The sequence below is a fragment of the Mobula birostris genome, chromosome 8, assembly GCF_030028105.1.
Source record: "Mobula birostris isolate sMobBir1 chromosome 8, sMobBir1.hap1, whole genome shotgun sequence".
NCBI classification, from domain to species: domain Eukaryota; kingdom Metazoa; phylum Chordata; class Chondrichthyes; order Myliobatiformes; family Myliobatidae; genus Mobula; species Mobula birostris.
In genome coordinates, this window is record NC_092377.1 from 168,372,179 (window position 1) to 168,384,921 (window position 12,743).

At 41.7% G+C, this 12,743-nt stretch overlaps 1 protein-coding gene across 1 annotated transcript in view; it reads right to left on the bottom strand.

The window, feature by feature from the left end:
* The window catches only part of xpo7 (exportin 7), a 169,539-nt gene that overhangs the window by 101,699 nt on the left and 55,097 nt on the right, over positions 1-12,743 (bottom strand). Inside the window, exons 6-7 of the mRNA XM_072266817.1 lie at positions 7,685-7,789; positions 4,731-4,896 (exon numbers count right to left, since the gene is read on the bottom strand). Coding sequence (XP_072122918.1) covers positions 4,731-4,896; positions 7,685-7,789 — 271 coding nt within the window. The remainder of the gene's footprint in view (positions 1-4,730; positions 4,897-7,684; positions 7,790-12,743) is intronic.

Sequence of the window (12,743 nt, forward strand, 5' to 3'; positions counted from 1 at the left end):
GATATTCATGAGCTAGAAGTCTGTGCATATCTGTAGTTTAAGAAATTCTCATTAATTCTATAGCTGGCATGTTCCAACAATGTATAAACTTAACCTTCCTGACAAATAAGTAACATAGAAGAGGGAGGAAATATGATCTAAGTGAATTTGACTGTTGGTGCCAGACGGGGTGCTTTGCTGATCTCCTGGGATTTCTACATAACAGTCTCTAGCGGTTACAGAAAGGCAAAAAATATCTAGAGAGTGGAAGTTCTGTGGACGAAAATGCCGTTAGTCAGAGAGGTCAGAGGATAATGCCAGACTGTTTTAAGCTGACAGGAAGGTGAGAATAACTCAAGTAACCATATTACAACAGTGGTGTGCAGAAGAGCATCTATTAACACATAATATGTCCAACCTTAAAGTGGATAGATACAGCAGCAAAAGACCATGAACATGCACTGAGTGGCCACTTTACTAGCTATAGGAGGTACCTAATAAAATGGCATCAAATTTGTTTCAGGAATGAACAAATTTGGGTTAGATGAATTCCTTGTCAGGTGTGGTCAAAATAAAGCACCTCAAATGAGAAAACATGTTTTTAAAAATCTGTTTCTATGTTAGAACATCTAGAGAAAACATTAAAAGGTACTATTGAAATAAAAGTAATCTGTCAAATTTCACATGACCATTTGCAAAAAGTATTAGAAAAAGAAGAGTTGATGAAAATCAGAACCTGGACAGAAGGTTCTCAGTGACAGAATGAGCCTCCAGGTTTAACAAAAAGATGGACTATTAAGGCAATTTCACTGTCCTTTGTGCAGACTTTCATAAAGCAAGTAAGATTAAAGTTAAAGCATTTGAAGGAATTGAAATGGTAATATTACAGGGGATAGCTTTAATGGACTACCTACAGTAGTAGGCACCTGAAAGCCCTGGAACAATACGAGCCTTATAAAGCTTTTGAGGATCTGCTGGAAGGACAAATGTACTGATACCAGCATTCTGGAGGAAGCCAACATGATAAAGCAATACCAAATCGGATGGATGGTCATGTCAGCCAGATGCTTAACTCACGTCTCCCCAAATAGATCCTTTTCTCCCAGTTGAAGGAAGGTCAGTGAGCCTTAGGGGCAAAGGAAACACTTCAAAGATAACATGAAAATCAGCCTGAAGGAATTCAATTTAACATCTAAACACTGGAAAGACATTGCACTCAATAGATACACCTGAAGGAAATCTGTTCAAGAAGCTGTGCTACATGAGAACGACCTCCACTGTGCTGCAGAGAACAAGCAGCAGATGCAAAAGGAGACTGAGCAACCAAGAGACCCAGCAACTAACCACAGCTACCACTTCCTAGTGTCAACACTGCACCAGAATATGTGGATCCTGGATTAGCCTCCAGTCATACTCGACGAGTGATCGCACTACTACCAGTATAATGAGAAAAAACTTTGATTCTGAAAGAACCTGACGTACGCAACACAGCAAAGATGAACAGTGTATTAAACACAAGCACTGAAGCAGCGGAGGGAGGGAGAGGAAGGAATTGTATTAATTTATATTTGTTTACCTTCTATACATCAATGATATTTTTGCCCATATTTATTTATTGACATACAGCGTGGAACAGGAGCTTCTGGTCCTCCGAGCCGTGCCACCCAGCAACCTCAACTTAACCCTATCCTAACCATGGGACAATTTACAATGACCAATTACTCTACTAACCAGTATGCCTTTTGGACTGTGGGAGGAAACCAGAGCACCTGGAGAAAATCCACACATTCCATGTGGTGGACGTACAAAGTCCTTATAGGTGATATCACATTTGAACTCCAAACTCCAATGTTCTGAGTTGTAATAGCATTGCACTAACCACTACGCTACCAAGGTGCTACAAAGGACAATAAAGTTGATAATAACCAGGTGTACACTGGATAGCCACGCGGATCCCTGAAGTCTTAATAAAGTTAAAACATTATAAAATTATTGTTGAACTCAAAGACTATACAAAACAGAGGCTTACTGATGTGGAAAGATGATTCAGTGACTTGAGAGTGGGTTCATGCAAGTCTTGGGGTGGGGAGGGTTTACATTCGGAAAATGTGGGCATAATTTTGGTGGCAAGGGCAAGATTCAGGCTGGCTAAGGCAAAAGAGCAGAGGGAAGTCAGGAAGTGAGGGAGGGAATTCATAGGTGGGAGAACATCAAGTCAGTGTTGGGGAATGAAGGAAACAAGAAAAGTGCAGGAATACAAGCTCAGAACCAGAATCAGCTGATTATCATTGACAGACATCAGGAAATTTTCTGGCAGAAGTACAGTGCAATACATAAAAGATACTATGAATTATAGTCAGAAATATACAACCAGTGACCACTTTACCAGGTACCTCCTGTAGTCACTGAGTGTATGCTCGTGGCCTCCTGCTGCTGTAGCTCAGCAGCTTCAAGGTTCGACATGTTGTGTGCTCAGAAATGCTAATTTGTACTCCATTGCTGTAACGCGTGGTTATCTGAGTTACTGTCACCTTCCTGTCAGCTTGAACCAGTCTGGCAATTCTCCCGTCACCTCTCCCACCAACAAGGCATTTTTGCCCAAAAAACTGCTGCTCACTGGATGTTTTCTGTTTCTCGCACCATTCTCTGAAAACTCTAGGGACTGCTGTGCATGAACATCTCAGGAGATCAGCAATTTTTGAGATAATCAAACCACCTCACCTGGTAGCAATAATTATACCATGGTCAAAGTCACTTCAATCACATTTCTACCCCATTCTGATATTTGGTCTGTACAACAACTGAACCTCTTGATTATGTCTGCATGCTTTTATGTATTGAGTTGCTGCCACATGATTGGCTGAGTAAACATTTGCATTAACGAGGTGTACAGGTATATCTACTAAAGTGGCCGCTGAGTGTAAGTGTGTGCATGTGAGTGCATGCAAAAAGAGAGCAAAATATAGTGATGTTCATGGACCGTTCAGAAATCTGATGGTGGAGGGGGAAGAAGCTGTATGGAAAACGTTGACTGTGTGTCTTTAGGCTCTTGTAGCTCCTGTACAGATGGTAGAAATAAGAAAAGAGGATGTTTTGGATGGTGGGCCGTCCTTCATGATGGATGCCGCTTTTTTGAAGCTTTGCCTTTGAAGATGTCCTTGACGGTGGGAAGGTGACTGCTAATGCTTTGAAGCAAGGAGAGGGGAAACAACAAGAGCATGGGACAGAGAAAACACAATATAGGATAAAGAGAAACAGCAAGGAAACTAGAAAGTGAGATGCAGAGTGATCGAACATGATTATGGGGAGCAAAGGTGTATAGAGAATGGGAGCCAAGGGCATGTGGTGGAGTCAACATGAGGTAATGCATATTGAGGTGTGAGGGAATGGGGGGGGGGGGGAAGAGGGATTGAGTTCTTCCATGTTAATGTGTTAAGAAGCATTCTAACTGCTTGCATCATTTTTTGGTACAGAGGAGCCACTGCACAGGATCAGTAAAAGCTGCAGCTCCGTCAGTTGTACCAGCCTCCTCAGCATCAAGGACATCTTTGAGAGGCAGTGTCTCACGAAGGTAGTATCCATGACTAAGGACCCTAACCATCCAGAACATGCCCTCTTCTCATTACTACCATCAGAGAGGAGCTACAGGAGCTAGAATACACACATAGGGACAGCTTCTTCAGAACTGCCACCAGATTTCCAAACAGAAATTAAAACCAACCCTCCAACACTACCTTACTATAACTGCTCTCTTTCTTTGCATCATTTATGTAATTTATTTATATACAGTGTTTTCCAGACAATTGATCCATCGGTTAATTGTGACAGTCTCTTATTTGAGACTTCTTAAAGAACACAATAACCGGGATTCCTTTCGTTTATTCGGGACACTATGCTGCTTAACTGGGATAGGAGACTGCTGCCGAACAATTTCTCACTAGTGCCAGCTGTGTGAACTTGTGTAACCGCTAGACACTACACCATGCTTAGGACCAAGTTAGGAACGACAAAGAATTTAAAGGTATCGACAATCATTGAAAACACCTCTGTGCCAATTTTGTTCATTTACAGTCAATTTAAAGAACACAGCACCATATTGACTGTCCGTTGTATCTGACGATGACAGTAAAACCTGCGTAGGAGAGTTTTTAAAGTGGAAAAATTATTACAGTGGCTCAACCGTGAAGTCTGGGTCCAGTGATACAAATAGTCGTTACAAATTGGGGTTTTTCTTGGTTGCAGTGGATAACCATGACTTAGTGTTGTCGCAAGACCACCTTCCTGGCTGTTGGATCTCACTGTAGATCTCATCCATGTTGTCCAGTCTCGTCCATTTATGGTTTGTTCCAGTAGCCAATTTCTCACCAGATGGTCCCAGTTCCCCAACCATTAGCAACCTTGCTAATCCAGGCAATGTCCGAACCAGCATGACTCTTCTTGTTCTTGCCAATCTCATCTAAATGTTTTTGAGGGCAGATGTAACACCAGGGTGAGGGGTCCAGCCCAAGACCTTTTTTGGGCCACCACCGTCAGGACCTGAACCCCAGACCAATGCACCACGGAACCCGGATAGTTCCGGGTGTTGGCTTACGAAGTTTTATTTAAACATATTTATTTGTTATTGCAATTTATACTATTTATGTCGAGCACTGTACTGCTGCAACACGACAACAAATTTCACATCAGTGATAATAAACCTGATTCTGATTCTAATATGACAAATAATCACATGGCTTGAACTACGACCATACCTGACCTCCAGCTGGTTGGAATCTGGACAGTACAGAGGTCGTCTGATGACTCATCTGTTGATGTGCCAATGAAGTCAAAGTTGAGGCAGTTGTGAGCCAGTTTAAGAAGCTGCATTAGAAGACCATGCTGGCTTTCATCATTCAGATTTAAGCTTTTGCCTGATGCCTGTAAGAAAGCACATAAAATTTTCAAAGGTCCAAAAGGGCAGACATCAATCTCTTCAGTCACAAGGCACAGGGTATTTCAGAAAAATACAAGCACATTCCAAGCTACATCTTCTTGCTGAAACACTAAACTAATATAATCCTGAGGCACTGAGCAAGTTGACAGGGTTGCTAAGAAAGCATATGGTGCACTGGTTTTCACTAGTCAGGAAATTGAGCTCAAGAGCTGTGAGGTAATGTTGCAGCTCTATAAAACCCTGGTTAGACTATACTTGGAGTATTGTGTTCAGTTCTGGTTACCTCAATATACAAAGGATGTGGAAGGTTTGGGGGGGGGCAGAGGAGATTTACCAGGATACTGCCTGGATTGGAGAGCACGTCTTACAGGTTCAATGAACTAGGGCTTTTCTCTTTGGAACAAAGGAGGATGAGAGATGACTTTATAAAGGTGTACAAAATGATAAGAGGCATATATCAAGTGGATAGACAGAAACCTTTCCCCCCAGGACATAATTTTAAGGTGAATGGAGGAAAATATAGGGAGATGTCAGAAGTAGGTTTTTAATTACACTGAGAATTAGGCCTTCCACACACCCAAGTTAGGGGTGGTGGTAGAAGCAAATACATCATGAACATTTAAGAGACTCAGAGATAAGCACAATGGAGGTCTACGGGGCTATATAGGAAAGAAGGGTTTGATTGCTCTCAGGGTAGGTTAAAAGGTCGGCACAACATCATAAGCTAAAGGGTTTTACAGCAATGTTCTATATATATTCTTAGAAGAAGAAGAAGAAAGCCCTTAACTCCGAGTAGAGTAATTGGGACACTGTCATGACGGTACTTTTTCAGCAGGCTTTCTTATTTTTACGAGGCTGAGTTGCTAGCTCGACACTCAACCCAGCATGGATGGAAAGCGTGCAAGGGAGCCGGCTGGATTTGAACTCGGGAGCCTTCGCTCTTAAGTCCGGCGCTGATGCCACTGCGCCACCAGCTGGCCATATATATTCTTATGTACAATATATTTCAGACTGTAAGGGCTCTAGTCAACAAGGAATGATCACCTGTGGCTGGTATAGCATTGCAGATTGTACACTACCTTTGACTGGGTCAATGCAATTGTGCTATTTTCTTCCATAGATTCTGGGTAAGGACACTTTGAACTGCACGTTGAGCAATTTAAGACAATATCTCTGGATGGCAAACATTTCAGATACTGGGGATGTAAAGGTGGTACACAAGCTAAATAACGGCACAATCTGAGAGCCAGTTTGCCTTGTCATTCAAAGGTACTATCGGATTAGGGTACTGAATGGTTATTTTTCTTGTAGTCTTAACTTTCCTAAACTTGCTTGAATTTTTATATAATCATCTATAAACGTGTAATTGTTCAGTGAATTTTCCCAGTAACTATGGTACAGTTTCTAGAAGCTTCTCAGTTTTTCTGCAGCAGCTGTCATGTCAATTGAATCTGGCTTATTTTATAGGTTAATTGTTATCATTGGAATGTTGTTTAGCTTTAGTCACATGACTACAATTTGTTCTTCCTTTGTCTCAAACATAGAAACATAGAAAATAGGTGCAGGAGTAGGCCATTTGGCCCTTCGAGCCTGCACCGCCATTCAGTATGATCATGGCTGATCATCCAACTCAGAACCCTGCACCTGCCTTCCCTCCATACCCCCTGATCCCTTTAGCCACAAGGGCCATATCTAACTCCCTCTTAAATATAGCCAATGAACTGGCTTCAACTGTTTCCTGTGGCAGAGAATTCCACAGATTCACCACTATCGTCTCTTTGTTCTTGTAACATTAATAAAATAGCCATTAGCAACAAGTGTCTTGCCTCATTTCTGACTGCCAAAGAATTTTTGGATCTCAAAAGCATCAGGATCCAACAGCACATTTTATTAAGCAACACACACAAAATGCTGGAGGAACTCAGCAGGCCAAGCAGCATCTATGGAAAAGAGTACAGTCGACATTTCTGGCTGAGATCTTTCAGGACTGCAGAAAAAAAATGAGTAGATTTAAAAGGTGGGTGGAGGGATGTGAGAAACACCAGGTGATAGGTGAAACTGGGAGGGGGAGGGGTGAAGTAAAGAGCTGGGAAGTTGATTGGCGAAAGAGATAGAGGGCTGGAAAAGGGTTAATCTAATAGGAGAGGACAGAAGACTATGGAAGAAAGAAAAGGGGAGAGAAGCACCAGAGGGAGGCGATGGGCAGACAAGGAGATAAGGTGATAGAAGGAAAAGGGAATGGGGAATGGTAAAGGGGGTGGGAAGGGGGCATTACCAGAAGTTTGAGAAATCGAAGTTCATGCCATCAGGTTGGAGGACACCTAGACAGAATATAAGGCATTGTTCCTCCAACCCCAGTGTGGCCTCACCACAAGCCTTGTATCAACTTCCCAGCTCTTTACTTCACCCCTCACCTCCTGTTTCACCTATTACCTTTTATTTCTCACATCCTTCCCCCCATCTTTTAAATCTACTCATCCTTTTTTTTCCCTCCAGTCTGGCCAAAGGGTCTCGGCCTGAAACGTCGACTGCTCTCTTTTCCATAGATGCTGCCCAGCCTGCTGAGTTCCTCCAGCATTTTGTGTATTGCTTGGATTTCCCGTATCTGCAGATTGTCTCTTATTTGTGATTGTTTTACTAAACAGTTCACCTTGTGATACCAGCAGATATGCAGTGCACTTTTTGGACGATACTCAATTATAAACAAGGTTTGAGTTATCTCAGAGTTTGACCGGCAATCTAACAATTGTTGATAAAATATAAAATCCTTACCTGTTTTAGTAAGTTGCACGAAAGTGTGAAAATATCAAAGAGTGATGCATCTCTAAATGATGAAGCTATTTTCCTATGTTTTGTCAGTGGATGCGTTGTGTCAGCCTGGATGGAAAGAATCATCCATAGACATCAGTGAAAAGATGCTGAAATAATTCATAAATAATGAAAAGAAGCAATACAGGTTAATGAAGTCATTTCAAGTCTAAACAAGCCATGGAGTTAATTCCAGAGGAGTGGAATTGTAATACAGACTTTACAGAACCAATTTCGGATTCAATTGCAGAGGAATGGAACTATAATGCAAACTTACAGAACCTGGGCTGGAACACGGTGAGCAGCACAAAGTGCAAGTAACAGAAGTAGTGGTGAGTGATGAGGGCAACAGTGGTTGTTGAAGGGTATATGGAGTGAGCAAGAAAGAAGGAAGGGTGAGATCAGGTGGATCATGTGCAGAAGGTATGAATGTGTACTCGGTGCACTGAACTATTTCTTTCTTCACATTAATATTCTACTATTACTCTGAGGAGCTCACCACCCTTCTCTGGTAAACCACTGCACTCTTACTGTGCTGTCCAAACCACTGACCTACTGTGCTGCTTAATTTGAGCCTTGTGTAATGGCTGATTTCCTATACTCCAATGGTACCTGTAATTTGTGATGCCAGTAAAGCTCTGGAATTCTCACCCTTAAATGCTGCTTCTCCTGCAATAAGCCTTACAAATGGATCCTTGATTTCCTCATCAGGAGGCTATAGTCAGTGCAGATGGGTAATAACATCTCTTCCTCAGTGTCAATCAACACTGGTGGACCTCAGGGATCTGTGTTTAGCCCACTGCTCTACTCGCTACATTCATGATTGTGTAGCTAGGAACAGCTCAAACGCTGTCTATAAATTCACAGATGACACAGCTAAAGGCGGGCCTTTTCTGGTTGGCTGTCAGTGACTAGTGGTGTTCCTCAGGGATCAGTATTGGGACCACCACTTTTCACATTGTTTGTCAATGATTTAGATAATGGAATTGATGGCTTTGTGGCAAAGTTTGCGGATAATACAAAGATAGGTGGAGAGGTAGGTAGTGCTGAAGAAGCAATGCAATTGCAGCAGGACTTGGACAAATGGGAAGAACGGGTAAAAACATGGCAGATGGAATACCATTGAGAAATGTATGATAATACATGTTGATAAAAGGAACAATAGTCCAGATTATTATCTAAATGGGGAGACATTTCAAACATCAGAGGTACAGAGGGATTTAGGAATCCTTGTGCCAGATTTCCAGAAGGTTAACTTACAGGTTGAGTTGGTGGTAAAGAAGCAATGTTGGCATATATTGCAAGGGGAATAAAATATAAAAGCAAGGAGATAACGCTGACCCTTTATAAGACACTGATCAGACTGCATTTACAGTATTGTCAACAGTTTTGGGTCCCTTATCTCAGAAAGGATGTGTTGCCATTGGATAGGGTCCAGAAGAAGTTCACAAGGATTATTCTGGGAATGAAGGGGTTAACATATGAGAAGCATTTGGCACCTTTGGGTCTGTACTCACTGGAATTTAGAAGAATGTGTGGGATCTCATTGAAACCTACTGAATATTGAAAGGACTAGATCAAATAGACATGGAAAGTATGGTTCCTATGGTGCGGGTATCCAGATCTAGAGGGCATAGCCTCAAAATTGAGGGGCAACCTTTTAGAACAGAGAGAATTGAATCTGTGGAATGCTCTGCCACAAACTGCAGTGGAGGCCAAGTCTATGGGTAACAGTATATTTGAAGCAAAGGTTAATAATTTCCTGATTGGTCAGGACATCAAAGGATATACTGAGAAGGCAGATGTATGGGGTTGAGTGAGATCCGGATCAGCCATGATCCGAATTGATTCTATAACCTACAGACTCTTTACAACTCACCCCCTCAGTATTATTCTTTATTTGCCGAGTTTGTGTTCTATTTCACATTGCTGTTGGTCAGGGTTTGTCTATTTATGCACAGCTTTCTTGGAAACTTTATTGTATTTCTTTTTCACCTCCCTCCCCTCCCATAAAAGCCTGCAAGAAGATGAATCTCAAGGTACTATATGGTGACATAATGTTCTTTGAGACTAAATTTAGTTTTAATGTTTGAAATTTTAGATTCAAAACAGAATATAACACATTATAGAGAAGGCTCTGGTGCTAACCATGATGCCAGTCCAAAGAAATCCAACCTGCCCTGCAAATCATCCATATCCCACTCTTCCCTGCCTCTTCACACACATACCCATCAAACGAGTGGCAAGGCAGCATAGCGGTTAGCATAACACCAATACAGTGCCAGCAAACTGGGCTCAATTCCACTGCTGTATGTAAGAAGTTTGTATGTTTTCCCTATGACAGTATGGGTAACCTCTCACATTGCAAAGACATATGTATTAGGGTTACCAAATTGTGGGCATGGTATGTTGGCACTGCAAGGATGGCAACATTTGTGGGCTGCCCCCAGCAAATTCTCAAACTGCACTGGTCATTGATACAATTGACATATTTCACTGTATGTTCTGATGTACATGTGACAAACAAAGCTAATCTTTATCTTTAATCTTTAAACACTGCTACTTTATCTGCTTCCACCATTCTGGCAGCCCATTCCAGGAGATCATCACTGTGTTAAAAAAGTTTTCCTCCTAAATCTCTTTTAAAGTTTCTGCCTCTCAACTAAAGCTATTCCCTATAGTAACCCCTAAGTACAAATATGCCAAATAACAGTCAAATCGATACAAATATGTGCCTGTGATTCTAGTAGATGAAGATGAAAATCTAGGCACGTCTCATGGCAGGCCTAAGGAATGTCCAGGTTGTCAAGGAGATTCTGTCTACATTGCAATTCAAAGCATGTAGGCCAAGCAAATGCAAAGGCATCAATCTCTGGAGCTTAAAGAACAGAATTAGGTCAACTGGCACATTTAGTGGGCAGTGACAATTCCGTCAAGTAATCCAGTTAGTTAGTTTTTCTGCTAGTTAGCATTCACTAAAGATTAGTCAAATGAGAAGGAATCTTGCTGAAATGCATAAATTCTGACAGAATGAATGTTAAGATGCTTCCCTTAGAACAAGGGTCACTCTCAAGACAAGGATCGGACCTGGGTGTGGTGAACTGGTGGAATTTGCTATTAAAGTTCAATTGCTGAATACATTTAGGGATATAGAAACACTTCTAGACCCTAACAGGCATCAGCTGGTATGGAGAGAGAACTGGAAAATATTATTGAGACAGATATTCACTCCCCTCACCTTCTTATTCTGGTGTCTTCCCCCTTCCCTTCCAGTCCTGATAAAGAGTCTCAGTCAAAAACGTCAACTGTTTATTCCCCTCCATAGATGCTGCCTCACCTGCTTAGTTCCTCCACTACTTTGTCCTGCTCTGCATTTCCAGCATCTGCAGAATTTCTTGTTTTTAAGATATTCACCATCATGTGTTGAATGATGGGGCAGGTTTCGATTTTTTATTTCTGGTCCAAACGAACATCAGCTGCCCAATTACACCCATGTGACCTATGGACCCATATGCCTTTGGATTGTGGGAGGAAACTGGAGCACCCAGAGGAAACCCACATGCTCATGTCTGACCTTACAGACAGTAGTGGGAATTGAACCTGGGTCACTGGTGCTGTAATAGTGTTACAAAAACTGCTACACTACTGTACTATCCCAAAGTTCATTCGAAGCTCACACCCCAATGCTCAGCCAGAAGGTGACTTCTCAAGTTGTGGTTCTCTTTCAGTACTCTCACATGACAGCCAGGTTTTTTTTTTGTGTTTAGGTGTCTACTGTGGGGTTTCAAACTTCTGATTTAGAAGTGAGAGGGCAATCAAATAAGTACAGTCATAAATACATTAATTTCGGTGTTCGGTATCAGCTATGTCACTTCCAAACTTTGAGGTTTTAAGGGCCAAACAGCTGGCACCTTCTCCAACTTTCCTATGTTTCATGTCCAGATCTTTCTCCACAGGCCCTGAAATACTAATGCAAATCCCGCCAGAAAAGCACAACGGAACCTGTTTCTGCCAGCAATGCATTCCAAACCTGACCAGTCACGTCATTAAAAAATAATTTCCCTCACATTGCCCATTTTTTCTCTTACAACTGTGACACTCCACAACATTTCAAAAGCAATTATTTGTTGCCCACCCAGGCAACACAGAAAGCATCACCATTCAGATCCTCAAAAATAGATGGAACCAAAAAAAACCAAAACATTACAAGTATAAACACAAAGCCAGTACACAGGAAAACACTGCACTGGGCAGGTATTCAGAGCCTGTAATCCTGTCAGTACAATCTTAGCGCTGTCACTTTTAACAGTTTACAAACATGAATTTGTTATACATTAGAACACTTCAGGCGCCTTTCCAGTGACCTTCCACGGAGCTCCAGGAGTTTCATTCACAATAGTACAGATTGTTACAGGGGAACCATTCATTTTCTTTAGATTCAGATTCATTTGATTTATCACATGTACATGGAAACTTACAGTGAAATGTGTCGTTTGCATTAACAACAGTGTAAGGATGTATAATGATTTTAGGTATTAGCACCCTCAGTAACTCAACCTGAAGGCCAATCAAGAACGATTTTTGTTAGATGTTGTGTGGATGCACTAACCTCCATGAAACCACAACATAACCCATGAAACCAGAATGAGAGGATTTATTTAATTTAATTTAAAGATAAAGCAAGGAAAGAGCTCTTCCGGCCCTTTGATCCGCTCCGCCCATCAAGCCCCGGTAATCCCGATTTAACCCTAACCTAATCACGGGACAATTTACAATGACCAATTAACCTACCCGTTACTTCTTTGGACTGTGGGAGAAAACCAAAGGACCCGGGAAAAACCCACACATTCCACAAGGAGACAAACCGAGTTCTTACAGCAGACGCCGGAATTGAACTTCCAACTCTGACACCCTGAGCAGTTAGCATAACACTATTACAGCTACGCTGCTGTGGTGGCCAAATGAACCAAGCACCCAGTATGAACTGATAAAATAGTCATTGACATGGTCTGTTGTTGAAATT